The 26102-nt window shown below is 36.6% G+C and overlaps 5 protein-coding genes and 1 pseudogene across 6 annotated transcripts; 4 read left to right on the forward strand and 2 right to left on the reverse strand.

Moving 5' to 3' along the window:
- LOC104786198 (putative F-box protein At3g17620) lies at positions 7445 to 8662 on the forward strand. The gene has a single exon (XM_010511550.2). It carries the CDS (start codon positions 7477 to 7479, stop codon positions 8596 to 8598), a length of 1122 nt encoding a protein of 373 aa, XP_010509852.1. The 5' UTR covers positions 7445 to 7476; the 3' UTR covers positions 8599 to 8662.
- LOC104786199 (protein S-acyltransferase 21-like) lies at positions 8824 to 12011 on the reverse strand. The gene is made up of 10 exons (XM_010511552.2): positions 11614 to 12011; positions 11147 to 11260; positions 10929 to 11049; positions 10661 to 10836; positions 10503 to 10571; positions 10352 to 10423; positions 10139 to 10267; positions 9973 to 10053; positions 9665 to 9874; positions 8824 to 9589 (listed from the first exon to the last, which is right to left on the reverse strand). The coding sequence occupies exons 1-10, from the start codon at positions 11656 to 11658 to the stop codon at positions 8873 to 8875; spliced, it is 1734 nt and encodes a 577-aa protein (XP_010509854.1). The 5' UTR covers positions 11659 to 12011; the 3' UTR covers positions 8824 to 8872.
- Positions 12390 to 14419, forward strand: LOC104786200 (annotated as a pseudogene).
- LOC104786201 (AT-hook motif nuclear-localized protein 10-like) lies at positions 14403 to 17071 on the reverse strand. 2 transcript variants are annotated; one of them, XM_010511554.2, is made up of 6 exons: positions 16971 to 17071; positions 15930 to 16424; positions 15601 to 15653; positions 15186 to 15317; positions 14930 to 15091; positions 14416 to 14846 (listed from the first exon to the last, which is right to left on the reverse strand). In XM_010511554.2, the coding sequence occupies exons 2-6, from the start codon at positions 16411 to 16413 to the stop codon at positions 14610 to 14612; spliced, it is 1068 nt and encodes a 355-aa protein (XP_010509856.1). In that variant the 5' UTR covers positions 16414 to 16424; positions 16971 to 17071; the 3' UTR covers positions 14416 to 14609. The 2 variants fall into 2 exon arrangements, with proteins under 2 accessions (XP_010509857.1, XP_010509856.1); XM_010511555.2 differs by lacking the exon at positions 16971 to 17071 and having other exon boundaries at positions 14403 to 14840; positions 15930 to 16941.
- Positions 22018 to 24006, forward strand: LOC104789020. The gene is made up of 2 exons (XM_010514774.1): positions 22018 to 23549; positions 23763 to 24006. The coding sequence occupies exons 1-2, from the start codon at positions 22018 to 22020 to the stop codon at positions 24004 to 24006; spliced, it is 1776 nt and encodes a 591-aa protein (XP_010513076.1).
- Positions 24919 to 25574, forward strand: LOC104789021 (ubiquitin-conjugating enzyme E2 2-like). Its single transcript, XM_010514775.1, has 3 exons — positions 24919 to 25000; positions 25078 to 25205; positions 25314 to 25574. Exons 1-3 carry the CDS (start codon positions 24919 to 24921, stop codon positions 25572 to 25574), a joined length of 471 nt encoding a protein of 156 aa, XP_010513077.1.

Below are 26102 nucleotides of genomic sequence, written 5' to 3' on the forward strand. Positions count from 1 at the left end.
CTCACTCCACCGACTCCATCGCTACCTGGTCCCTCTTGCTCTAGTTCGAGTAAGACATCTTCTACTTCTACCAAGCACGGACAGTCCTCACTTTGTTCTCTGGCTACTTTTGAGGAAGAATTTCGAACGGAAGGCATCGCATGGGCTTTGTTTGTTACCAACCCGTCATTGGCATCGTTGCCTTCCTCGCATTCTCCAATTTTTGAGTCAGTGTTGGCTGAGTTTGTTGACGTTTTCCCTGGTGAACTCCCCACTGGACTACCACCGTTACGGGATATTCAGCACCGTATTGATCTTGTTCCAGGTGCCACGCTGCCTAATAGACCTCATTACAGAATGAGTCCACAAGAACATGAGGAACTCCGAAGACAAGTGGAAGACCTTCTCACTAAAGGTCATATTCGGGAGAGCCTTAGTCCGTGTGCTGTTCCCGCCTTACTTATTCCAAAGAAAGACGGAACATGGCGAATGTGTGTTGATAGTAGAGCAATCAACAAGATCACTATACGGTATCGGTTTCCTATTCCACGCTTGGATGATTTGTTGGATCAAATTGGGAAAGCTTCGATTTTTACCAAAATTGATTTGAAGAGTGGGTATCATCAAATTCGTATTCAACCGGGAGATGAATGGAAGACGGCATTTAAAACACGTGAAGGCCTTTTTGAGTGGCTGGTGATGCCATTTGGGTTGTCTAACGCTCCAAGCACATTTATGCGTGTTATGAATCAGGCTCTTCGACCTTTTATTGGCAAGTTCGTGGTTGTCTACTTTGATGACATTCTCATTTTTAGCTCTTCTGTTGCTGATCATGTGGTTCATCTTCGTGAGGTTCTTCAAGTATTACGCAAGGAGAAATTATTTGCTGCTAAACATAAGTGTGAGTTTGGAACTTCGGAGGTCTTATTTTTGGGATATGTGGTCTCTAATCATGGGTTAGCAGTTGATCCGGCTAAAGTAGAGGCCGTCCGCTCCTGGCCTATTCCACACACTATCACGGAGGTGCGTAGCTTTCACGGGTTAGCATCTTTTTATCGACGTTTTGTGCATAATTTCAGTACGATCATGGCTCCCATTACTGATTGTATGAAGAAAGTCAAGTTTGAATGGACTCCCGCAGCAACCGAAGCATTCCAGCTGATCAAGACTAAACTCACCTCAGCTCCGATTTTGGTTCTTCCGGATTTTTCATTGACTTTTGAACTTCATTGTGACGCATCGAAAGTAGGCATTGGTGCAGTTTTAAGCCAGCAAGGGAAGCCCATCGCTTATTATAGTGAGAAGTTATCTGGAGCTCGTGTTCGTTATAGCACTTATGATGTTGAGTTTTATGCCATTGTGCAAGCTGTCAAGCATTGGCGTCATTACTTAGTCCACCGTGACTTTGTCCTCTTCACTGATCATGATGCCTTGCGCCACTTAGACAGTCAAGCAAAGGTGTCATCTTGTCATGCTTCGTGGATTGCTTTCCTCCAACAATTTACATTTTCGATTCGACATCAATCCGGTGTGACAAATCGTGTCGCAGACGCATTGAGCCGACGACACTCACTTCTCATGACTGTTCACACTTCAGTTCCGGGATTTGCTTCGTTTGCGGAATTGTATTCCACCGATCCATTTTTTCTAAGATTTTTCTCACGGCAGAACAGGGACTACACGCTGACTACGTAGTTCATGATGGGTTCCTCTTCAAAGGTTTGCGCCTTTGTGTTCCTGTTTGTAGTCTACGGCTTCAAATAATTCAAGACTTACACAATGAGGGACATGTTGGACGGGATCGTACGTTGCATTTAGTGTCAGCCACTTACTTTTGGCCTTCGTTACGTCGGGATGTGGATCGTTTTGTAGAACGTTGTCGTGTATGTCAACAAGGAAAAGGGAAATCATCTAATGCTGGGTTATATCTTCCATTGCCCATTCCAACACAGCCTTGGACTGATATTAGTATGGATTTTGTTTTGGGGCTCCCGCGAACACAAAGAGGTAACGATTCTATATTTGTGGTGGTGGATCGTTTTTCTAAAATGGCTCATTTTATTCCTTGCAAGAAGACGACTGATGCACTTAGTGTGGCGACTTTGTTCTTTCGGGAAATCTATCGCCTTCACGGGTTGCCTTTGTCCATTGTTTCTGATGGTGATACTCGTTTCTTGAGCCATTTTTGGCGCTCTTTGTGGAAACTACTCCGAACAAGTTTAAACATGAGCACTGCTTACCATCCTCAGTCTGACGGTCAAACCGAAGTGACTAACCGAGCCCTTGGAGATCTTTTGCGTTGTTTAGTGGGTGATAATATCAAAAGTTGGGATGCCAAGTTGTGCCAAGCCGAGTTTGCTCACAATCATGCGTTAAATAGAAGTCTTGGCTATTCACCATTTCGTGTGGTTTATGGAATTGTTCCTCGTTGCCCATTGGATTTACCAACATTGCCAGATCGCTCTCGTCTACATGGCCAAGCTGTTGATTTTGTTGATGAATTGCAGGATGTTCACCTTAAAGCTAAAGAAAATTTGGAACATGCATCGTTGAAGTATAAGACGGCTGCGGATGTTAAGCGTCGAGCATTGGAGTTTCAGCCAGGTGATTTAGTTTGGGTTGTCCTCACTAAGGATCGTTTTCCAGCACGGGAATATAACAAGCTTAAGTCTAGGAAGATCGGACCTGTGGAAGTGTTACAACGTATTAATGCTAATGCCTATAAGGTGAAGCTTCCACCGGACATGCGGACGTCAGACGTTTTTAATGTCAAACATCTTTCTCCATTCCACGGTGATAATGAGCCTCCAGATTCGTGGTCGAATCTTCCCTACCCGGTGGGACCTGATGCAGCATAATTTACACTCTTGTTGGGCTTCGGTGTTGAGTTTCTTGCCCAACAAGTTACGGTGGTGTCGGCTTTGGTGTTTACTTATTTTCCAATTAGGCTTTATGTTAGGTTTCTATTTCTTTATGGGAGATGAATATTCTCTTTGCTTTTAGGTTTCGTTTATGTTAATCTACTTCTCTATATATAGAGATCGTGGACTCCATTGTAGGATAACTAGCTTTAATTTTGATAAAAGAAAAAAAAACCAAAAAGAGGTAGTCTTAACTACCCAAAAGAGCTTGTCTTAGAGCCCTGCAAGGAGGACTTGCACAACCCTTGTTGAGATCAATTCCTGGAAGAGATCCCAACTCTATCTCTTTTCTTCTTCACATCTTCTCATCACCATCGTTTTCTATCTCTTGATACTCTGTTTTTCTAACACAAAACAGAGCAACACTTTACCTTTGCTCAGCCTACGTCTTCTCCGTCTAAACGCCATCTCCTCTCTCTTGTAATAGCTTCCGCCCCTCATCATTTATCAATTTGAATTACCTAAAAACGGAGAAATCTGATAATATTAGCGTAATTAATCATTAATTACAGAAATCATGTATATCTAGAAATAATTCTTTTTGAATTTGGAAACAAACAAGAAATAGATTTTGACAAACAATTAAGATATTGAATGGTGATATCAAATATTTTGTTAAGATTTATCAATTTGAATTACCTAAAAACGGAGAAATCTGATAATATTAGCGTAATTAATCATTAATTAAAGATATCATGTATATCTAGAAATAATTCTTTTTGAATTTGGAAACAAACAATAAATAGATTTTGATAAACAATTAAGATATTGAATGTTGATATCAAATATTTTGTTAAGATTTATTTGTTAAAATTGTTAGACACACTTCTTCTCCCTATAAATAAAGGCAAATATATGTCAATACTTTTATTTAATGATGGTAACATACTCTCTTCCTCTCTATTATCATTTTTTTCATTATACATTATGCTAATAAAAATTTTAGAGACTGATGTGATTTATTCTTGTGATTTTTAGGGTTTTACGAAGTTACTCCCTATGACGTTTGCCTTGGAGTTTGGCTTTATATATGATTATCCAAGGAGAATTTGTGTTGGCAATGGCAGGTTGTTGATCGGCTTGGATTGTAAGTTATTCATAGTCATTTTACTAATGGTTTCAATGAGTTTGTACTCTCGAATGGACTGTTCTAAATCCGATATAAATTTTTTTTCCGTGTCACCTCTATTTCTCTTAATGTTCAGTCGAATGGATCCATCACTTAACAACGCTGTTATTATTTATGTTTGGGCTTTGGTGATTGTAAAATGGTTATAAAGGAGTATGGTAATAATCCTACATATACTTTTGATGTGAAGACAATTTACGTCAAATGTTGTTGTTGTTGCAGGTTGATATATTCAGGGGATTATGGGGTTTCAACATTTTTTTATGTGTATAAATGATTTTTTTGTAGGGTAACAAGCTCTCTTTTGTTACTTTGATTTCTTTAGGGTAGGAAGAAAAATTATAAAATTACAACATTATAAAATTACGATAAGATTATAAAATTACGATAAGATTATAAAATTACGATAGTTAAATTAAATTTCATATGAATCCAAAATTTATGGTGAAGCGGTTATTATTTCAAACGTTTAAAAATTTGATAAAGGTAAACCAATATAAGTTTATATTATAAATGCTATACTAAATAATTATATTTATAAATAAAATATTATGTGGATGCGAATCTTTTACTTACTTCCTTATTTGTTGGACTAAAATATACAATCTCAAATTTATAAAATATTAATAAAACTACGATTATAAGATTAGAAAAACATGACATACCGTATATAGGATGGGACGGGTTCCCGAAACAGACATAAACATATATACTATTTTTCTCTTACTATTTTTTAATTTACTTAAATCTAACAACCCGTCCTGTGGACCCCACTAGCCTCACTGCTAGCACGCTAGCCACACTGCTAGCCGCCCAAACTGACCCCAAGCTGGCCCTGCAGGGCATCGATCCTAACCCATCACTGTGGAAATCAACATCCACCAGTAGGTTATTGGTGCGCCAGGCGTTCCTTGAACCCTGGTCCTCACCCTTTAACAACCTTCCCACAGGACAAGTTGTCACCAATTGAAAACTTTCCACTTTTGGAAACTTTCCACTTTTGGAAACTTCTAATTTAGGAAACTTTCTTCCAAAACCCCGCCTCACGGAAACTTTGTACCCCGAACACCACCTCATCTTGTTACTGAGTCGCACAACCAACCACCCCAAGCGACCGAGTAACAAGAGAGATGGGCTGGAATACTCCATTCCCGCTCCAGCCACGGATTACAGATGGGACCAGGCTAAACAAGCTCAAGTCGCGGCTTGCTTCTCATACCACTTCTTGAACCTTGCCTTCATCTTTGCCTCAGGCTCCCAAGTCTGCTCCTCAACACCATCACAGTCCCACAGGACTCTCATCAAAGGAATCTTCTTCTTCCGAAGTTCCTTGATCCTCCTCTCGAGAACCCTCACTGGTCTCGCCTCCAAAGTCATGTTAGGCTGAAGATCCTCAGGAATCTTAGCCAACACCTCCTCTCCCTCACGGAGACACTTCCGCAACATAGACACATGGAAAACCTTATGGAATGCACGCATAACCTCAGGTAACTCCAATCTATATGCCACTGGTCCAACCCGCTCAATCACTCTGAATGGACCCATATACCTCGGACTCAACTTAGTCTCTGACAATGACCTGTTCGGACCCCGCAACATGGCCATCTTGAGGTACACTCTGTCTCCCACCTGAAACTCAAGATCTCTCCTCCTCCTATCTGCATAACTCCTCTGCCTATCCTGAGCCTCCTTCATGTTCAGCTTGAGAACCCGAATCTTCTCTGAGGTCTCCTGAACAAAACTAGCACCAAACATGCTCCTCTCCCCCACCTGAGTCCAGCATAATGGTGTACGACATGGCCTCCCATACAAAGCCTCATAAGGAGCCATCTTAATACTCGCCTGATAACTGTTGTTGTAAGCAAACTCTACCAGGTTCAGGTGATCTGCCCAATGGCCACCCCAATCCAACACACACATCCTCAGCAAATCCTCCAGCGTCTGGATCGTCCTCTCTGACTGTCCATCAGTCTGGGGATGATAAGCTGTACTCATATGCACCTTAGTGCCCATCTCTGCCTGAAATGCCTTCCAGAACACCGAAGTGAACTTAGAATCCCTATTAGACACAATGCTCGCTGGCACCCCATGCAATCTGACTACCTCCCTCACATACTTCTTAGCCAAGACCGCTGCTCCATCAGTCTTCTTAATGGCCAGGAAATATGCTGACTTAGTCAACCGGTCCACTATGACCCAAATATCATCAAAAGTCCGTGACACTGACAATCCTACCACAAAATCCATGGTGTTCATATCCCATTTCCACTCAGGAATGGGTAAACTCTTCAGTAACCCGCCAGGAACCTGATGCTCAGCCTTCACTAGCTGACACACATCACACCTCGAAACCCAACTAGCCACATCCTTCTTCATCCCGACCCAATGATAGTACCTCTTGAGGTCACGGTACATCTTAGTCGCTCCTGGATGAATGGATAACTTGCTCGCATGAGCCTCTCTCAGAATCTCCTGTCTCAACTCCTCATCCTTGGGCACACACACACGACCGTGCACCAAGATAGTACCATTATCTGAGAACATCTTCTTTTCTAAACCAAACTGAAAATAAATTGGTACAAAGTCGGATTATGAATATTAATAACATTTTTAACAAATATATTTACAAATGTAACTCCGCATAGTCCAAACCTAATTGCAAACTTTTTTTTTTAAATTAACCCCGTACGTATGTGCGGGTCCAATCTCTAGTTATTTTTTCAAGCATATACACAAACTAAATAAAACCAAAATAATATAAAATTGGGTTTCACATGGTATACTAAATAAATATTTTCTACAAAAATAATTTGGCACGTACATGGTTGAGTCTATCTTAATATAAAGAGATATACACTAAGTGGGGGTTATTGGTTTAAGATTTGAATAGAGTTTTAAAAATTTTAAATGTTATGTAGAATATGTTGTTATTAGATCAAGATTTTGTTAAACTCTGTTAAAGTTTAGTGTTATTAGTTTGTGATTTATAAAAAAATCATTTAAAATCTTAACAAATCTGGGTTATTGGATTCAGACTTTTATAAAGTCATTAAAAGTTTTGTGTTATTCAATTAAAACAAAAGAATCTAGGATTGTTAATGAGTTCAATTATTATGTTATTGGTTCATGATTTTAGACATTTTCTTTACAAAATAAAGTTATGGAAAGTATCATAAAAATACAGGGATTGTTTAGAAGACTTTACAAGATTTTAAAAAACTAATCAACAAAACTCTCTAGCAATCTTTAACAATCTTTCACTTATTTATTTTTTATGATTTTGTTGAACTCTTCAAAAATCTTCACAAATCTCAAACCAATACCACCCCTAAAGAGATATACTGGATACATATGTATAAAGATGTATGTATATATATCTTTGTCTAACAAATATAACTTAGAAGAAACCATAATTTCTATTCCATCGATCCTTGAAAAAAATAAACAATGGAGAAGATGTCGGATCTTCCAAGAGAATTGGTAGAGGAGATACTCTCTAGGGTTCCGGCGAAATCGATGAGGGAAGTCCGATTGACATGCAAAACGTGGAACAGTATATCGAAGCACATTGGTAACGCAGCAATATTGGCAAGGGAAGGGGAGTTTCTGGGGATCGTGGTGGTAAATTGTAGGGCTTTTCTAATAAGCCTCAATCTCCATGGAATTCACAACAACACTGGTCCAAAAATAAAGCGTAGAGCTAAACGTATTAGCGTAAACGATCATGATCGTGATGATGTGGCTATATACGAAATATATCACTGCGAGGGTTTATTGTTATGCACTACCAAAGACAACACTACGAAAGACAACACTAGGCTCGTGGTATGGAACCCTTATACAGGGCAAACACGATGGATTTGCGTCGAACACAGATCTCTTCTTCTCGAATACACCCATGTTATCGGATATGACAAGAGCAAATCGTGCCGCGCTTATAAAATTTTGAGATTTTTTATTTCTCCTAGGAGGAAAGGATATTATGTGACTGAGATGTACGAGTTAAAGTCTAATTCATGGAGGGTTCTTGATGTCACTACTAGCCATGATATAGCGCTTATGTTAAGTGTCGTATCTTTGAAGGGCAATACGTACTGGCGCGCTGTACCTATGGACAATTCCGTACCTGATTTCTTAATCTGTTTTGATTTTACTAAAGAGAGATTTGGACCTCATCTGCCTCTACCGTTTAAGTCTTATTATGATATTGTGACTCTGTCTTCATTTGGAGAAGAGCAGCTTGCTGTGTTATTCCAGCCTTCGAATAGCTATGGGATGGAGATTTGGGTTACTACTAAGATAGAGCCCAGTGCCGTGTCGTGGAGCAAGTTCTTAGCCGTTGATGATATGAGACCACTCTATTATTGTGGGACTTTCCTCATTGACAAGGAAGAGATCGCCGTGGTTGTTTTTCATGAAGATGACGATGTAATCCACTCCTCCAATCCCCAAAGAGCTTACATCATCGGAGAAAACGGATACTTCAGAGACTTGGATATCGGGAAAATTACAGACAACGGGAGTTACTTGCGTAGTTGTTCTTATGTTCCAAGTTTAGTGTTCTTTTGAGAGTCTTGGATCTCATGACAAACATTCTAAAATTATTTTACACCTTTGGCATCAACTTTGCTTGCTTTCCTAGTCAGATCCAAGACTCATTTCTTTCTTATTTTTTTCTTTGAAGGTTTTCTAATCAGATACTACTATGTTATCTGTTTCTTGNTTTTTTTTTTTTTTTTTCTCTACCATTAAACCAATAAAATTGTCTCCTTACCAAGAAAAGAAAAAAAGAACTAAGAAAAAAAAAGATGTAGGTGATCAACAAAAATGTTTCTAATGGAATCTAGCTAGTAGATAAATGTCTGTGTAATTGAGAATCAGTAGGCATAAACACTGGAAGTTGGTCTCCTCTCTGTGGTCTTACTTGTTGGAAATAACCAGTCAAAGGGTTTACTCTACCCCTTCTGCTACCTTCAGTCCCAGAAGCTGTTATGATGGTGTTGACACGTTCATTACCAAGAGGACCTCCAAAATCTGTTCCTGGAATCCTAGACGACGATACAAACCGGCCAGCTTCAGGATCCCAAACGACTGAACTCTCATCGCTTGGAGGCAAGTTTCTTCTAGCTGCAACAACAGCATTTCTGCTTTCTTCTTCCTCATTTAATGGTGACTCGTTAGCTGGTGATGACATGTACATTGGGTTGAAGTGATCTCTCGTCAAACCTTGACTAGTCATGCTACAAGACTCTGAATCTGCTTTGCCTTTTCTAGCGTGATGGGAACTTGCGGGGCTGCTTCTCCCGCTTACATTGCTGCTTCTCCCGCTTACATTGCTGCTGTTTTTGTAAAGGTTTTGCCGTGAACTTACTGGAAGAAGCACTGATGAAGATGCACGCGCTTTTGCAGCTGCTTTAGATGCTTCTTTTGAGTCGAGTTTAGCCAGCTTCCATGGATTGATCCTTACTTGTTGACGCTGAGGTGGTTTCTTCTGTGAAAGTGTGTCGGGATCTATGGTGGATCGTACAGGTCCAGGCTCCAAATGCTGGATAACATCGTCCTAAAGACAAGAAAGATAAAGAGTTACACAAGTGAAGGATGTGAAAAATACATATTAGATTTTACTTTTTCTTACCTGTTGATCCATGAATATGTTTGGAGGTGTACACAAGGAGGCACCGCGGTAGTGAATGCTCAATCCGAGAGAGCTTCTACCACTCGCGGCTGTCACAGCTGAGCTTGTAGGTGAAGGAGGCTGGCTCGTTTGGTCTAGCTCATCTACAGATGGTCCAAGTGGTTCAGTTTGCGCTCTCAGGGCAACAACATATTCATATGTTGTGATTCCCTGCACCCACAAAAGTTACATATCAAAGCTCAGCTTCAAAACATTGTTAGTGGGAATAGAATTCAGAAACATGGTGCAAGACAAAATATATACAAAACCTTTCGGATCAAAATAATATGGAAAAAGAAAAGTTCCCCAAGAGGTATCAAAGCCAGTAACGAGAGAGTTGTACAAACAACCTGCAGAATGAGAAAGCAAAGCTCAAGTTGGAAGCACTGATGAAAAAATACAGAATAAACCAGTACTGCGTTTGAGAATATTTACCACAACAGCTGCAAATGGAGGACGGGAGAAACCAAGACCAAGCTTTTCAGTTATAAGATGTTCCATTGCATTTTGGTCCACGAAACATCGAACAAATACAGCAACACCAACTCCAAATTCAGCTATAAGCTGTCACCATTGTTTTGCAAGGTCATATCATATGGACGTGGGTCAGAATCAGCCTTAAAGTAAAAGACTTTGTTGAAAACATACCCATAAAAAGCTTGCCGCCATAAGACACACAAAGCTGATGTAGTTTTTATGCCCCACACAGTTATTCAGCCACTAAGGCAAAAGAAACTTTAACATATCAGTAAAAAATTACTAAGACAGAGACCCCAACGCCCACTTTCAAATTGCATACCCGGCAATGATGATCAAACCCATCGACACACTTGCCACAACTTCGACAGTGCTTGCTAAACATACGTACCTTCGACAAAAAAAAAAAGAGAATGTGCTGTTACTGTAGAAGACGCAATGACAAACTTGTAACAGAAAGTGAATAGACTACTACTATACCTCAGCATTACACAATGAGCAGAACAGAGCTTCTTCTGGTTCATTTGATTTCTCTTGTTGCGTATCTCTACGGCAATCTTGTATTACTAAACAACCACAAATGAATCTTACCATCACATTACAGCAACCTGAGCCGTGTATAATATATGGCCCACCATCAATTGCTGAGGCATTATCTGCAACGGCGTTATCACCATATAAGAAAGAAGTATCCGAATTATGCGAGCCTTATACACAGACAGCATCATCATATCAGTAGAGCACGAACCAGGAACGTAGTTACTGTTCTGTGACTTATGTGCTGGAGTGTTATCAGCCCTTACAAAGATCCCAGGATCTGCAGGATCTATACCAGTGCATCGGATGTATAGAACTAAAACCGAAAACGCCTATAAAACCAATTAGGCAAAAAGAGAGAGTTGTGAGATAAAATAACAAATTAAATTTGAGAGCATTTTATAACAAGATTCGTTTTTTAGTTCTTACCAGGAAAGAGTAAACACCAATGGCAATATATTCATAGAGTTTGTTCCAAAGAAACGGAGCAAAGAAGGCATAGTAAGCGATAGTTAGCAAGAAAAATACAGTGATAGCAACAACCTGAAACAAGCAACAAGTTAGATAAACGAACAATCACAGAGAACCCCATCCAAATTCAATGCAATGGATCTTATAAAGCACATGAACTATACTCATATATACATAATCTCAACCGTGTGTTTATCCACAAACACATAAAGCAGATGGAAAAGAACAGAATTTTTGAAAGCGATGTCACAACAAAGTAACAAAATATTTTAATGTCATTTCCAAGAAAAAGGAACAAACTTGTCACAATTGCAGATTACGGCAGGAATTGCACAAAACCGTTCAAACCAAAGTGAAATAAAAACAGAACCCAAATCAAAATACTCAGTGAAAAAAACCCTTAATAGAGAGTAACTCTTGGAAACCTGAAATGTGTGAGCTGGAAGTTGCCATCCATGTCTTCTCGCCATTGCAGTGAAGAAACCTAAAACCCTAAACTCAACAAGATCACTAGGAAAAAAAAACAAAAACCCCAATTTTCAAAATCCAAAAAAAGCTTGAACTTTTGTCAAAAAAATCTTAATTCCTCCCCTACTAAAACTAAACTCAGCGACTACAGAGTATAACAATGGTCTAACGTTTGGAGCATGACCCGAGCACTTTATTTGAGTCGTTCCGTGAGAGAAATTTGAGGACTTAAAAAAAAAGGTTCATCGGCTTGAAATTTTTTATCTAATCGATCAGAAGAAGAGTGTCTCTCGGGGAAGTAGTAAAAACTAAGTGAAGCTGTTAGAGAAATTAATGAAGAGTTTTTAGGACTTGTTTTTTTTTAGCCGTTTTAGACTTTAAAAGCTAACATTTTTTTTTTTCTCCCTTTAAATCTTTGAATTTCATCAAATATACAAAGTCTTGTTTAATTTTAAGGGATATTATCATCGGTTTATTTTGAATTTTTGTGATATTTTGAATGTTGTGAAGTTAGAAATTTTGATTTGTACCCAAATTTAAAAAAAATTAGAAATTTATTATTTTCTGGTTACCAAATCACACGGTCGGCGTATTAAAACTTTGATAAAGATATTTTTAGATTTGTTGGTATTAAACTCTTTTTCTTGAAAAATTAAAAAGTTAATAGTATCGTACTAAATTAATTAAAAAGTTACACGTGGCCCGGCCATTAGCTGTGTGTGAGAGAAGTAAAAGTCACACACGCGGTGTCGTTCTTGTCGCCGGTCAACACTTCGAGAGAGAGAGAGAGAAAGAGAAAAATGCATTTGAGTGAGAACGAAGGAGTCGAAGGTAACACCTTCGTCGTCACTGGAGGTCTCGGCTTCGTCGGTGCCGCTCTCTGCTTAGAGCTCGTTCGCCGTGGTGCTCGCCAAGTCCGCTCTTTCGACCTCCGCGGCTCTTCTCCTTGGTCCGATGATCTCAGAAACAGTGGCGTTCGCTGCATTCAAGGTTTTGAATCCCATCGATCCCTTTTTTCAATTCCATCGATTTTGATCTCTTAATTTCTTAAATCTCAAATCCTATGAATTTAGTGTTTAGATCACAATGCACTCTTGTCAATTTCTGGATTTATTATACTGAACATTTTTAGTGATCAGGTGATGTGACTAAGAAAGTAGATGTAGACAAGGCTTTAGATGGAGCGGACTGTGTTTTGCATCTTGCTTCCTATGGTATGTCTGGTAAAGAGATGCTTCAGTTTGGTCGTTGTGACGAGGTTAACATTAACGGGACTTGTAACGTCTTGGAAGCTGTGTTCAAACACGAGATCACATGACTTGTCTATGTCAGCACTTACAATGTTGTCTTTGGTGGTAAGGAGATTCAGAACGGCAATGAGAGTTTGCCTTATTTCCCTCTTGATGATCATGTCGATACCTATGGTCGAAGTAAATCCATTGCAGAACAGTTGGTTCTTAAGAGTAACGGCCGACCTTTTAAGTGAGTCCTGTTTCTTGATTCAAATTATCTTAGAAGAATCTGGTGTCTGTTAGGTAGCGTAATATATTTTCCCTTCTGCCTGTGCTTATTGCAGGAATGGGGGCAAACAGGTGTACACATGTGCGATCCGACCAGCGGCTATATATGGACCTGGTGAAGACAGGCATCTTCCTAGGATAGTTAATCTAGCAAAGTTGGGTTTGGCCTTCTTTAAGATCGGTGGACCGAGTGTCAAAACAGACTGGATTTATGTTGAAAACCTTGTCCTAGCAATCATCCTGGCAAGCATGGGACTTTTGGACAACATTCCTGGCAGAGAAGGACAGCCCGTCGCTGCTGGTCAACCATATTTTGTCTCTGATGGTAACTCATCTCTTAAGACACTCTCATTACGAGAGGCGTATCTAAAAACATTTAGCCTTAAAACTTGCTTGCTAAATCAAGCTGAATTGCAATGTTATAGGTTCCCCGGTGAATACCTTTGAGTTCCTACAACCCTTACTAAGAAGTTTAGACTATGACCTGCCCAAGTTTACAGTCTCTGTACCTTTTGCTCTGTCCTTGGGTAAGATCTTTCAAGGTGTCTACACTGTCCTGTATCCATGGCTATCAAAGAGCTGGTTACCGCAGCCCCTTATCCTTCCTGCTGAAGTCTACAAGGTAACAGTTTCTTCCCACTCATATTCCGGCTTAGAATCCAAACTAACTTGTATGAATATTTTGAGTTTTGATCTGTTGCAGGTCGGTGTTACCCATTATTTCTCATATCTCAAAGCCAAGGAAGAGCTTGGGTATGTGCCATTTAAGAGCTCCAGGGAAGGTATGGCTGCAACTATCTCATACTGGAAGGAAAGGAAAAGGAGATCTTTAGACGGTCCAACCATATTCACTTGGATAGCTGTTACACTAGGAATGTCAGCTCTTTTTGCTGCGGGATGGTTACCTGATATAGGACCTGTGCCTTTCTTAAGAGCCTTACACCTCTTTTTCTTCCGGACAATCACTGTTGTAAAAGTTGTCTTCATCATATCAGTGGGATTACATGTTGCAGAAGGAATCTATGCGTGGTTTCTGGCTAAACGAGTCGACCCAGGAAATGCAATGGGGTGGTTCTGGCAAACCTGCGCTCTCGGGTTTTTCTCATTGCGGTTTTTATTGAAGAGAGCAAAAGAGCACCATATGTAAAATGCAGTCTTGTGTTGATGTTGTAATCAATACAAGTTTTACATGAGTTAAAATGTTTTCAAGATTGAGAAACACAAAATAAGAGAAAGATCTACATTAATCAGGATATATTATTCTAATCTCCGAAATAAATTATGGTTCTGAAAGTACACCAAAATAGAAAATAGATCAAAGTTATTAATCTTGTCTAAAGAGACAATTAGAGAACCTAAAAAGGATAGAAATCATCAAATCATTCCAATAATAGGAAGTTGTTGGTTTTTTAAACAGACCAAGATCACTTGGTTTACTTCCAGGGCATGGTGCTATTGTACGGTCCTCCTGTGCTCTGATGAAGAGGGCTTGCATGTCCACCTCCACAGGATGACTCACTCATTGTGCCTCGAGACTGCGGGCTACTCGGAGCCATCAGCACCTGCGTTGGGGCCACACGCGGTATTATGGGTGGTGATAGATCCATTTGTCCCACATTTGGGTTCGGTTCTTTCTGTCCTGGGATAAAACTCCCAACAACAATCTGTAACTTGAAAGCCAAATGTGTCTTTACATTGAGCTTATGAACATCCATATAATCAAATAGTTGAACTGGAAGAAGGCAGAAATTACCTGAACAGGTGATGCTGCTATAAGAAGACCAGCTACACTACCACCTAGGATATTACCATCCGGACCTGATAAGCACACGCTTAGACATCCGCTCCTGCTTCTGTGACCATTGCTAACTATCGAATGGAACGATCCCGATAAACACAGAATCTCATATCTCCCCTGGTCAATGTTATACAAAGCACGAGGATTCAGCAGCAAAAAATCAGAGACAAGAAAAGGGGACTGAAGAACTTTGCAAGCTGAATCTGGATACCTCATATGTAACGGTTCCAACAGACGTGTTCGACTGGCGAAGAGTCATATTGGAGATGGCTCCATTTGCAGACAAGACACACACAGAACGTGGCCCATTCTGAGTTAAGGCCATTATCTTGGATGCTACATCCTGTCCCACATAGATCAAACAAACAGTGAAAATCATAAATATACCAAAACATATGGACCTAAAAATGTCAGCAGAACAAAACAGGTAAGAGAACCCTGAACAAGTTCAACATTTCTCTTGTTCCCAAATATTAATTGACCTTAAAAGACAACAACTCACACTCGACATTCACATGATTTAAAGACGGTTGGTGATCATTTAGTAGAAAGATAAAGCTTAGACAATCTTTAGACATGGTCACAATTAAATAAGGAAATTCAAGAAGATAGAAGAAGATAGAGACCTCTCCAGCCCCCACGGTAAGCATATGAGGCGTAAATCCCATTCCAGTTGAGCCTGAAAGCAAAGCAAGCAAGCCACAAAACATGTCAAGATTGGTGGAGGGGATGTAAAGAGCAAAGATAGTTGAAGAAGATACGCTTAAAAAGGGCATAAAAGTCTATTAGTAATTGCGGGGATTCTCAAGGTCATTGTTTTACTACCATATTCACCATTTTTTACTATATTCTAATAGATTGCACAGCCGACAACAGAACTTTCTAATTGCAGCACGTGAGGGAGAGAAGATTCCAATATCAGAAGAATCAATGATATATATATAAATACACATACCTAAAGCTTGGAGCTTTGGCCTATTGCTTGAACCAGGAGGCCTTCCTCTCATCCTCTTCTCTCCTCCTCCTCCTCCGCCGCCGCTGCTGCTGCCACCACCACCACTAGGCTGGCTCACCGTGAAAGAAGGAGCTCCGGGAACCAAACCAAGCGACATCTCACCACTCTCAGGTACATACTTCCTCGGCCTACCTCTCCTCTTCTTCACTGGTCCACCCTCAGCCATGGTTCCAGTCTCAGCTCCGGGCATGTTCATGTTCAAGACAGGATTCTCACCAGGTTGGTACTGCTGCGGTGGTGATGCAGACCTCCTCATTGGCTGCTTGTAAAGAGCATCATTTCCATCTTCGCCACCAAATGACAACTGCATGTTCTGAGACTGCTGCGGGGGAGCTTGCTGCTGCTGCTGCTGGTGAAGACCCATTGTAAACTTCATTGGTGATTCTCTGCTCCCCGCCATTACACCTGACTCAGATCCTGACATTTGCCTTCTCACTTTCCCCCAAGAAAAAACAGGGGAAAACAAGTGTTAGTAGGAGACAATCAACCAAACCCACAAAACCCTAGTTTCCATTGAAAGTTTGAAACTTTGAGCCCTAAATCTAAAACAACAACGCCCAAGAGAGACAATTCAGTGTTTCAACTACAAGATTTATACCATATCCAATGAAAAGTTCGAAACTTTAAGCCCTAAATCTATTAAATTAAAACACTACGCCTATAAAGATTCAGTATTTAACACCAAATTTTGTAACAATTGTGGATTTTTAGATCTCTCTCGCTCAGACTCACTCACTCAAAAACCATTGAGAAAGCGGATCGCGCTTTAAGGTTTCTGAATTTTAAGATTAAAGTGAAAATCATAAATTAAACCCAAAAACACTTTTTTAATATTAAACATTTTCCAGAATTTTTTTCAGAAAAATCAAACAGAAACTCGATAATTAGTCAATTACAATAAAGAAACAAAAAAAAAAAGCAAAAAAAAAAAATTGAATTCAAGAGAGAGAGAGAAGGGAGAGAGAGAGAGAGAAAACTTACGAGATAACTGAGGAGAAAATTCAGGAGAATAAAGTGTTAAAAAAACAAAAAAAAAGACAAAGAGCCAAAGGGGATCTGTCTGTCTTTCTCTATCTTTCTCTCTCTCTCTGTCTGCCTACAATTGTTTTTTTAGGGTTTTTATTATTTTTGTTTAGACAAGAAAATCTTATTTATATATATACAGTCCTAGGACAAAAAGGTAATCTTTGAGATATCTTATTATTTTTATTATAATCCCAACTTTTTTAATGTTTTACACTTTTATCTTTTTTATTTTTTTAAAAACATTTTACACTTTTTTATTTTTACATTTTTATCTAATTGTTCACCAGATAATATATTTGACCCAAAAAAATTATACTTTTTTTTCAATTTGATAAACTATTGATCTTTTTGTAAGAGACTTAATATATCACTTTCGCAAAAAATAGATACATAATTTAGTTTCTAATAATATTGTAAAACATATATATTAATGACTCCGAAATATTATTGATACATACAAATATGATACTTTCCACGTCAGATATTATTTTTTTAGTAACAAACATATTTTATTGACACGTAAAATAGGTAAAATTTAGCTTCAATAATGTTGTAAAATATACATATTAATGAGTAAAGATATTATTGATGTAGACATATAGAATACTTTCTACGTCAGATATTATTTTTTTAGTAACAAACATATTTTATTGACACGTAAAATAGGTAAAATTTAGCTTCAATAATGTTGTAAAATATACATATTAATGACTAAAGATATTATTGATGTAGACATATAGAATACTTTCCACGTAAGATATTATTTTTTGTAAGAAACAAATATTATTGACACGTAAAATTAGCTTTTATGTATATTATATATCAATTAGATTAACTATTGTTTTTTTGTAAGAGATCTAATATATCACTTTCGCAAAATATAGATACAAAAATTAATTTCTAATAATATTGTAAAACATATATATTAATAACCTCGAAATATTATTGATACAAACAGATATAGTACTATCCACGCCAGATATTATTTTTTGTAAGAAACATATTTTATTGACACGTAAAATACGTAAAATTTAGCTTCAATAATGTTGTAAAACATACATATTAATGACTAAAAATATTATTGATGTAGACATATAGAATACTTTCTACGTCAGATATTATTTTTTTGTAAGAAACAAATATTATTGACAAATAGATTAACTATTGATCTAAAATTAGCTTTTATGTATATTATATATCAATTAGATTAACTATTGATCTTTTTGTAAGAGATCTAATATATCACTTTTGCAAAATATAGATACAAAATTTAATTTCTAATAATATTGTAAAATATATATATTAATAACCTCAAAATATTATTAATACAAACACATATAGTACTTTCCACGCCAGATATTATTTTTTGTAAGAAACATATTTTATTAACACGTAAAATAGGTAAAATTTAGCTTCAATAATATGTAAAACATACATATTAATGACCCAAAAAAAATTATTGATGCAGACAGATATAATACTTTCCACGTCAGATATTATTTTCTAAGAAACATATATTATTGATACGTAAAATTAATAAACCTAAACAACAAAGCTTTATTGATGAGTTTTGGCATGCTTCAGAACCATTGACTGGATATGACAGTGTCTTTGATGGTATATTAATGCATTTTGGGATCGAAGGATTCACAGAGATATCTATCCTCGTTTTATGGTGATTTGGAAACCCTCTTATGGACCTTGAAGTGTATATTGGCAATCTCGATGTTTGATGTACTCGTCTGCGCCAAAAGACTTTGAATTTGTAATTTTATCTATATTATCAAGTAAAATCTTCCATTTATACTAATCGTCTTACAAAATATGCAAGATTACGCGTGTTTTATTTTTTCATGTAAAAAAAAACAAACAACAAAACGACTATGTACATACTATGACATGATCTATTCTGCGTACATGTTAATTTCAAATATAAACCATAATAAGCTATTTATTATGATGTCTATATCTTTATACTTTGTACATATATGGAAGAAAATTGTTTATATTCTGAACCAAAAAATTAGTATTTTTCACTTTGCTAGAAAACGAAATAAAGTGTTTTTTCTAAAATTGTCAAACCACATAGTTAACATTTATTGTATTTTCCATCTATAAGGTTGGAACTAAAATATGGTCTATTATGAACTAAGACCATGTTTTTAGTTCGAACATAAAGATGGAAAATATTTACATTATATAAGCGTATATAATTTATTAAGGTTTCTGTTTAATTTAACATATAAATGTTGATTTCTTTCCAATTTTTTTTTAGAATTTAAAGTACCAACAATGAATTTTATTGATTCTTTAGTTAAATATAAAAATCTTTTATCTTATGATTATAATATATATTAGTAAGTATGGTTTGGTTTTGGAATAAGAAAGAAAGTAAGATTCATATAGCATTTTACGAAGATACATAAACAATTTTGGTAACTTAACAACATTTGAAGATTAACCTATTTGTTGAGAAATTTTTACTTTTTTTTTTAATTTCTAGATTGAATTTCTCCAAAAACCTAATAAATTATAAATTATATTGTTCTCCATAGAGTTTGCTTAAAAAAAAAAGCAGTTGTGATTGATTTATATGAAAGTTAAAAATTTGACTAGTATGTCAGTTAACTGAATTACGAATAGTATAATCAAATATATTAACAATTATTTTAAACCCAATAAAAATGACTTTTCTTTTTAAATGTGAAAATGAACTTTCTCTAGTTTAATACTCCCTCTGGTTTTTTAAGTTGTCATTCTAGAGTTAAAATTTTGTTTTCCAATACTTGTCGTTTTAGGTTTCCAATGCATATGTTTGGTAAAAATACCAATTTTATCCCAACTATTTTAATGTTTTGACCAATAAAAAAAAGAGAAATTGTTACTAATGCCCTTTCTTTGATATCCCTTTTTAATAATACCCCCTTTGATGATCATTTTTAATTATACCTTTCCACTATTTTTTAAAGACATTTTTCCCCTTGTTTTATAATTATACCGACAATCTTATTATACCTTCGACGTCGACCTTCTTCGTCTTCGTCTTCGTCTTCGTCTCTTCTTCTCCGGAGACATCTCTCCTTCTCCGGTCGGATCTCTCCTCCGCTGTTATCATTGTTTCTCCCATCGTCTTTGTCTTCGTCTCTTCTTCCCGGAGATATCTCTCCTTCTCCGGTCGGATCTTTCCTCCGCCGTTATCACTGTTTCTCCCGTCGTCTTAGTTCTCTCTTTTAGTTCGTCGTCTCTTCTACCCCCTTCGTGTAAGTATTTCTCCCATCGTATTGAGCAATTGAATTTTTAGGTCTTATAAAGCAAATCTCTCCTCCGCCGTTATAAATTAAATTTTTTTAGGTCTTAATCACTTGCTCTTTTAGATCTGTTCGTGATAATAAAGTCTTTTTCTTCCATCGTGTAAGCTTGTTTCTGTATTTTTGTTTTGATTTCAATTTTAATTTTGTGTTAGCTATTAGATTGTTGTTTCGATTTCAAATTTGATGTCAGAATTTTTTTAGGTCTTAACACTTGCTCTTTTAGATCTGTTCGTGATAATAATGTCATTTATTAGATCTTTGGACATCTACTTTTATTCTTTGATATAGTTGTTCGGATCTCTCTTCTTTTAATGTAGTTTTATTGGTTTGTTTTCTCAGGATTTGTTTGGGTGTACAAATGATTGAATTGTATTCAGTATGTGGTTTGTGGAAGTTGAACAACAACATTCATTGGGAATTTGAGATGGATAATGAAAGGGGAGCTTCTTTGATTAACATTGATGAGAATACTAGATTTAGTGAGTTGGTAAAAATTCTATTAGAAGATTTTGACATTGATATTCAGGCACAATGTTTAAAGCTTAGTTATTCATTGCCTGCTAAGTCTTCTACTATAGGTAGTATTCCTATCTTTATTAGAAATGATAGGCAGCTTGAAGCTTTTAAACTCAAATATGCACAAAGTGGAGGAGTTCTTCATCTATGTGTTACTGTTGAGGATTTTTGTGAGATTGTAGAGCAGGTATTTTTAGTAAACTCATTCTCTTGTTCTTTCTAATATTGTTTTAGAAAAGTAACTGATTTGAGGAATGTTTCTTTATCAGGGTCAACCTAGCTCTACTCCTTTTATTGAGAGTGTTACTGCTGTTACTCAGGTAACTTTCTACTTTAGAATTTTAAATTATTTATTGCTTACAAAACCTTATAAAATTCTTTGAAAACACTTGTAAAACGTTTTAAATACTTTACAAATCCTTTCAGGATCAAACAAGCTCAAATCTGTTAGTTGGGAATGTTATTGATGTTTATACTCATACTCAGGTAATTTACTGCCTTTTCAACCCGTTTTAAAAACCTTTGAAAACAGTTGTAAACCTTATTAAAAACTGTAAACCTTATTAAATCCTCTGAAATCACTTGTAAAATCTTTTAAAAAACCATTGATTTGTACTTTCAGGGTCAACCAATACCAAATCCATATGTCGAGAGTGATCCTCCTGCTGCTTCTTCAAGTCAATATACTGGCACTTCTGATGATTTTACTGCTACTCATTCTCAGGTAACTTACATTTAAACACTTTAAAAAACCTTTTGAAAACGGTTGTAAACCTTATTAAATCATTTGAAATAACTTGTAAAACCTTTTTAATAACTTTTAAAACCTTTTAAAAAACCATTGATTTGTAATTTCAGGGTCAACCAATACCAAATCCATATGTCGAGGGTGTTCCTCGTTTTTATTGTTCTCCTGTTGCTTCTTCAAGTCAATATACTGGCAATTCTGATGATTTTACTTCTACTCATACTCAGGTAACTTACATTTAAAGACTTTAACAAACCTTTTGAAAACGATTGTAAACCTTATTAAATCCTTTGAAATAACTTGTAAAACCTTTTAAATAACTTTTAAAACCTTTTAAAAAACTTGTAAAACCTTTTAAAAAACCATTGATTTGTACTTTCAGGATCAACCAATACCAAATCCATATGTCGAGGGTGTTCCTCGTAACATGACAACCTCTGTTGGGTATCCATCTGGTTCTTCACACTCAACTGGTCTAATCGATGTTGATTCACTGTTTTGTGGAAAGTTATTCAAAGACAAAACAGAAATGAGAAGTCAGATGCGGATGTATGCAGTCAAGCATAGTTTTGAGTTTCATACTTTTAAGTCAGACAACAAGAGGTATGTTCTTAAATGTATTGATGAAAAATGTAGTTGGAGGCTACGTGCAACTAAGGCTAAAGCATCAGATAGCTTTGTTGTTCGAAAGTATATTAGTCAGCACAGCAGTGACTCTGCTTTAAGGAATGTTAATCATCGCCAAGCATCTGCAAGGACTTTGGCTGGTTTGGTTAGTAACCATTTTGCAGGAGGAAAGCTTCCTCTCAGACCCAAACAGCTCATGGAAATTTTTAGGAATGACCATGGAGTTGGTGTCTCGTACTCAAAAGCATGGAGAGCTCAAGAACATGCATCAGAACTTGCTAGGGGTATACCTGCTGATAGTTATGAGGTTTTACCGAGTTGGTTTCACATGATAGAAAAGAAGAATCCAGGTACTATCACTTACATCAAAGCTGATTCTGATAATAAGTTTAGATATGGTTTTCTGGCTTTTGGTGCATCAATTAGAGGTTTTAAGTTGATGAGAAAAGTTATTTCTATTGATGGCGCCCATTTGAAATCAAAATATAAAGGGACTTTGCTTGCTGCATCAGCTCAGGATGGTAATTTTCAGTTGTATCCTATTGCTTTTGCTGTTGTTGATTCTGAGAATGATGCATCATGGGATTGGTTTTTGCGGTGTTTGAAGACTATTATTCCTGATGAAGAGGATCTAGTTTTTGTGTCTGATCGGGCTTCTTCAATTGCAACTGCGCTATCAGTAAATTATGTACATGCTCATCACGGGATCTGCACTTTCCACTTGCAAAAGAACCTGGAAACACGATTTAGAGCTTCGGCTTCTCTTCTTCCAGTTGTTCATGATGCTTCAAGAGCTTACACTCAGTATGATTTTGATTATTTGTTCACTCAAATTTCCAATGGTGATCCGGATCTTGGAGAATATCTTTGGCAAGCTGATATTAGGAAATGGTCACGTGCATATTCTCCTTCAAACCGGTACAACATTATGACATCTAATTGTGCCGAGTCCATTAACTCCAGGTTAAAAGAGACTCGTGAGTATCCAATTGTCTGCCTGTTTGATACAATCAGGTCTATTTTGACTAGGTGGTTTAATGAACGACGTGAGGAGAGCTGTCGACATCCATATGCTGTTACTACAAAAGTTGGGAATAAGATGAATGAATCTTATAATAATACTACCCGCTGGCTTGAAGTTAGTCAAGTAAATGAAAATATCTTCGAGGTTAAAGCAGCTTTAAAGACATATATGGTGAATTTGGACACAAGGAAATGCACATGCTGTATGTTTGATATTGACAAATTCCCTTGTGCACATGGAATTGCTGCTGCCAAACATGTCAATCTCAATGAAAACATGTTTGTTGATGATTATCATTCCACTGAAAGGTTATAACTCTCTTTTTTAATAAGGTCTTTAAAAGGTTGCTAAAGTAACGGATCCGACAGGTTTTTACAATGTTTTAAAAGGTTTTAAAAGGTTTTACAAGTTATTTAAAAGGTTTATAAACAGTTTAAAAAAGGTTTTACAAGGTTTTACAAGGTTTTTCAAAGGTTTATCAAAGTTATATTAGTCTTATCTTCCTCTTTTTTATTTTACAGATGGCGTTTAGCATATTCAGAGAGCATTCACCCAGTAGGTGATATGGAGTATTGGGAGATTCCAGAGAGTGTTAGTACTTCTATTCGGCCACCTTCTACTCGTATACCTAGTGGCAGGCGAAAGAAAAAGAGAATAGCTAGTTCATGGGAGTATGGAAAGGCTAAGACAAATTCAAAACAATACAAATGCAGTAGGTGCGGTCAGTGTGGACACAACAAATCTAGTTGTGTTGCAGCTATCTAACTCTCTCTCTCTCTCTTTAATTCAACTTGAATTTGTTCTTTTTAATAAAATATTTTCAGTCTGTGGTGTTGTAAACTCCATTTTCTCAGAATTTTTTTTCAGATTTTACAGTTTTAAATCATTATAAACAACTTGTAATGCCTTTTAAAATAGCAAGTCGTACTGTTTTAAAATCATTTACAAACAACTTGTAAAATCTTTTAAAACATGTTAAAAACCATATATACTCTTGTAAAACCCTACACCGATTAAAAACCATATATATATACCTTTAAAACAACTTGTAAAACCTTTTAAAACAACTTTTAAAACCTTTTAAAACATGTTGAAAACCATATATACTCTTGTAAAACCCTACAACGATTTAAAACCATATATATAAACTCTTGTAAAAAGCAAGTCGCCACACTCTCTCTCTCTTCCCCTTCCCCTTCCTCTTACTCTTCTTCATCTCTCTCTCTCTTCTCTCTCACTGCAAAAACCCTAAATTTCTTCTGATTTCACCATCTTCAGTCTCCTTCACTGCTTCGTAATCAAACACCAAGCAAAACCCTCCAACGATTTTAGATGATTTGAAGAGATAGAGACGATTTCGAATTTTGATTTCGAATCGCTTAAGTTTTTTTTTGTGGAAGACGATTGAAGGGGTAATATGCGAAGAGTCACTTGGAAACAGCGAAGGGGTAAGATTTTAATGGATAAGATTTTGAAGCGTCGCTTTGGTTCGGTTTTAATTAAGAGTTGAAGGGGTACTTTTTGTAAACCAAAGCGACGCTTCGCCTATTATATATACTTTTTGTCTCACGATAACTCCTCAATCATCTCTCAGATTCGAAAAATCAAACCTTTGTCTCCTAAATCATCTCCCAGATTCAAAAAATCTATTTACATTCTTCCTTCAGTCCGTTAGAAATGGCCCGTCGTTCTCCTTCAAGCCTTATAAGGACTGATCTGAGATGTCTGAACAGGGATCTTTCACCAAACATCACAGCAGGTAAACACATACATCTTCAGAGTAGATTTGTTTTACTGTTAAGGATAAAAGAGATTGAGTGTTTGCCTTTTTTTTAGTAACTGTTGATGACGACATTTTCCGTTGGGAGGCTACTCTAATCGGACCGGTGAATACTCCCTATGAAGGGGGAGTGTTTAAACTTAGGCTTACTTTTCCACCTGATTACCCAAGAAGTCCCCCCAAGGTATCTATTTTTGATTATACTCCTTTTTATTTTAGCAAGCATGATTATTAGGACTCCTTTTTTGCAGCAACTCAATAGTTTTTTAAATAAAATTTCTTGATAATGCAGGTTGTTTTCATCACAAGAATTTGCCACCCAAATGTAGCAGATAGGAGAGGCATTCACCTAAAAGTTTTGAGGACCGACTGTTGGACTCCCATGTCCATTGTTAAGCTTTTCAAGGAATTAGTGGAGAAGTTGATTGAACCAGAGGTCAATGATGAGGGACAGACCATTGAATATCTTGCCAACCTCTACAAATCTGATAGGAGAAGGTTTGAAGCCATGGCTAGAGAGATGACTAATCAATATGCTGGGAGAGGAAACTGAGATAGTTCATATCTATTTTTAAGAACTCTTGAATAATTTATCTTGTTTTTGTTCTTTTTAATAAAATATTTCAGTCTCTGCTCTTGTAAACTCTATTTTAAAAAATATTTTATCCAGAGTTTACTATTTTAATATTAGAAAAAACTTGTAAAGCTTTTAAAAAAACAAACCAAATTGATATATATCATTATAAACCATTTGTAAAATCTTTTAAAATTTCTAAAAACAAGATATAATCTTAAAAGTTTAAAAGGTTTAAAAGATTTATATGCCCGTTTAAAAGGTTTTAAAACCATCTAAAAAGGTTTTAAAAGGTTTTTAACACTTTTAAAGCTCTCTTAAAACCTTTTAAAACCTTTTAAAGCATAAAATAATATTAACCCGTTTTAGAAGATTTAACCTTTTAAAAGATTTTAAAAGGTTTTTAAAACCTTTTAAAACCTATAAACAGTTTAACACCATTTATAGGATTAACACCATTTAAAAGGTTTTACAAGCGAAAAGAAATAACTTTACATTAAAAGGACA

Source organism: Camelina sativa, chromosome 5, assembly GCF_000633955.1.
Source record: "Camelina sativa cultivar DH55 chromosome 5, Cs, whole genome shotgun sequence".
NCBI classification, from domain to species: domain Eukaryota; kingdom Viridiplantae; phylum Streptophyta; class Magnoliopsida; order Brassicales; family Brassicaceae; genus Camelina; species Camelina sativa.

What these genes read in the sequence shown, in the direction of transcription:
- LOC104786198 (XM_010511550.2), top strand. Translation starts at nt 7,477, where the DNA reads ATGGAGAAGATGTCGGATCTTCCAAGAGAATTGGTAGAGGAGATACTC.
- LOC104786199 (XM_010511552.2), bottom strand. Translation starts at nt 11,658, where the DNA reads ATGGCGAGAAGACATGGATGGCAACTTCCAGCTCACACATTTCAG. An exon ending in GGTTTGATCATCATTGCCGG is followed by an intron (nt 10,424 to 10,502) that starts GTATGCAATTTG and finishes CTTTTGCCTTAG; the next exon opens with TGGCTGAATAACTGTGTGGG. An exon ending in ATATTATTTTGATCCGAAAG is followed by an intron (nt 9,875 to 9,972) that starts GTTTTGTATATA and finishes TTGTGGGTGCAG; the next exon opens with GGAATCACAACATATGAATA.
- LOC104786201 (XM_010511554.2), bottom strand. Translation starts at nt 16,413, where the DNA reads ATGTCAGGATCTGAGTCAGGTGTAATGGCGGGGAGCAGAGAATCACCA. An exon ending in TTGGAACCGTTACATATGAG is followed by an intron (nt 15,092 to 15,185) that starts GTATCCAGATTC and finishes AACATTGACCAG; the next exon opens with GGGAGATATGAGATTCTGTG. An exon ending in TAGCAGCATCACCTGTTCAG is followed by an intron (nt 14,847 to 14,929) that starts GTAATTTCTGCC and finishes TTGGCTTTCAAG; the next exon opens with TTACAGATTGTTGTTGGGAG.
- LOC104789020 (XM_010514774.1), top strand. Translation starts at nt 22,018, where the DNA reads ATGACAACCTCTGTTGGGTATCCATCTGGTTCTTCACACTCAACTGGT. An exon ending in GATTATCATTCCACTGAAAG is followed by an intron (nt 23,550 to 23,762) that starts GTTATAACTCTC and finishes TTTATTTTACAG; the next exon opens with ATGGCGTTTAGCATATTCAG.
- LOC104789021 (XM_010514775.1), top strand. Translation starts at nt 24,919, where the DNA reads ATGGCCCGTCGTTCTCCTTCAAGCCTTATAAGGACTGATCTGAGATGT. An exon ending in TTCACCAAACATCACAGCAG is followed by an intron (nt 25,001 to 25,077) that starts GTAAACACATAC and finishes CCTTTTTTTTAG; the next exon opens with TAACTGTTGATGACGACATT. An exon ending in ACCCAAGAAGTCCCCCCAAG is followed by an intron (nt 25,206 to 25,313) that starts GTATCTATTTTT and finishes TTGATAATGCAG; the next exon opens with GTTGTTTTCATCACAAGAAT.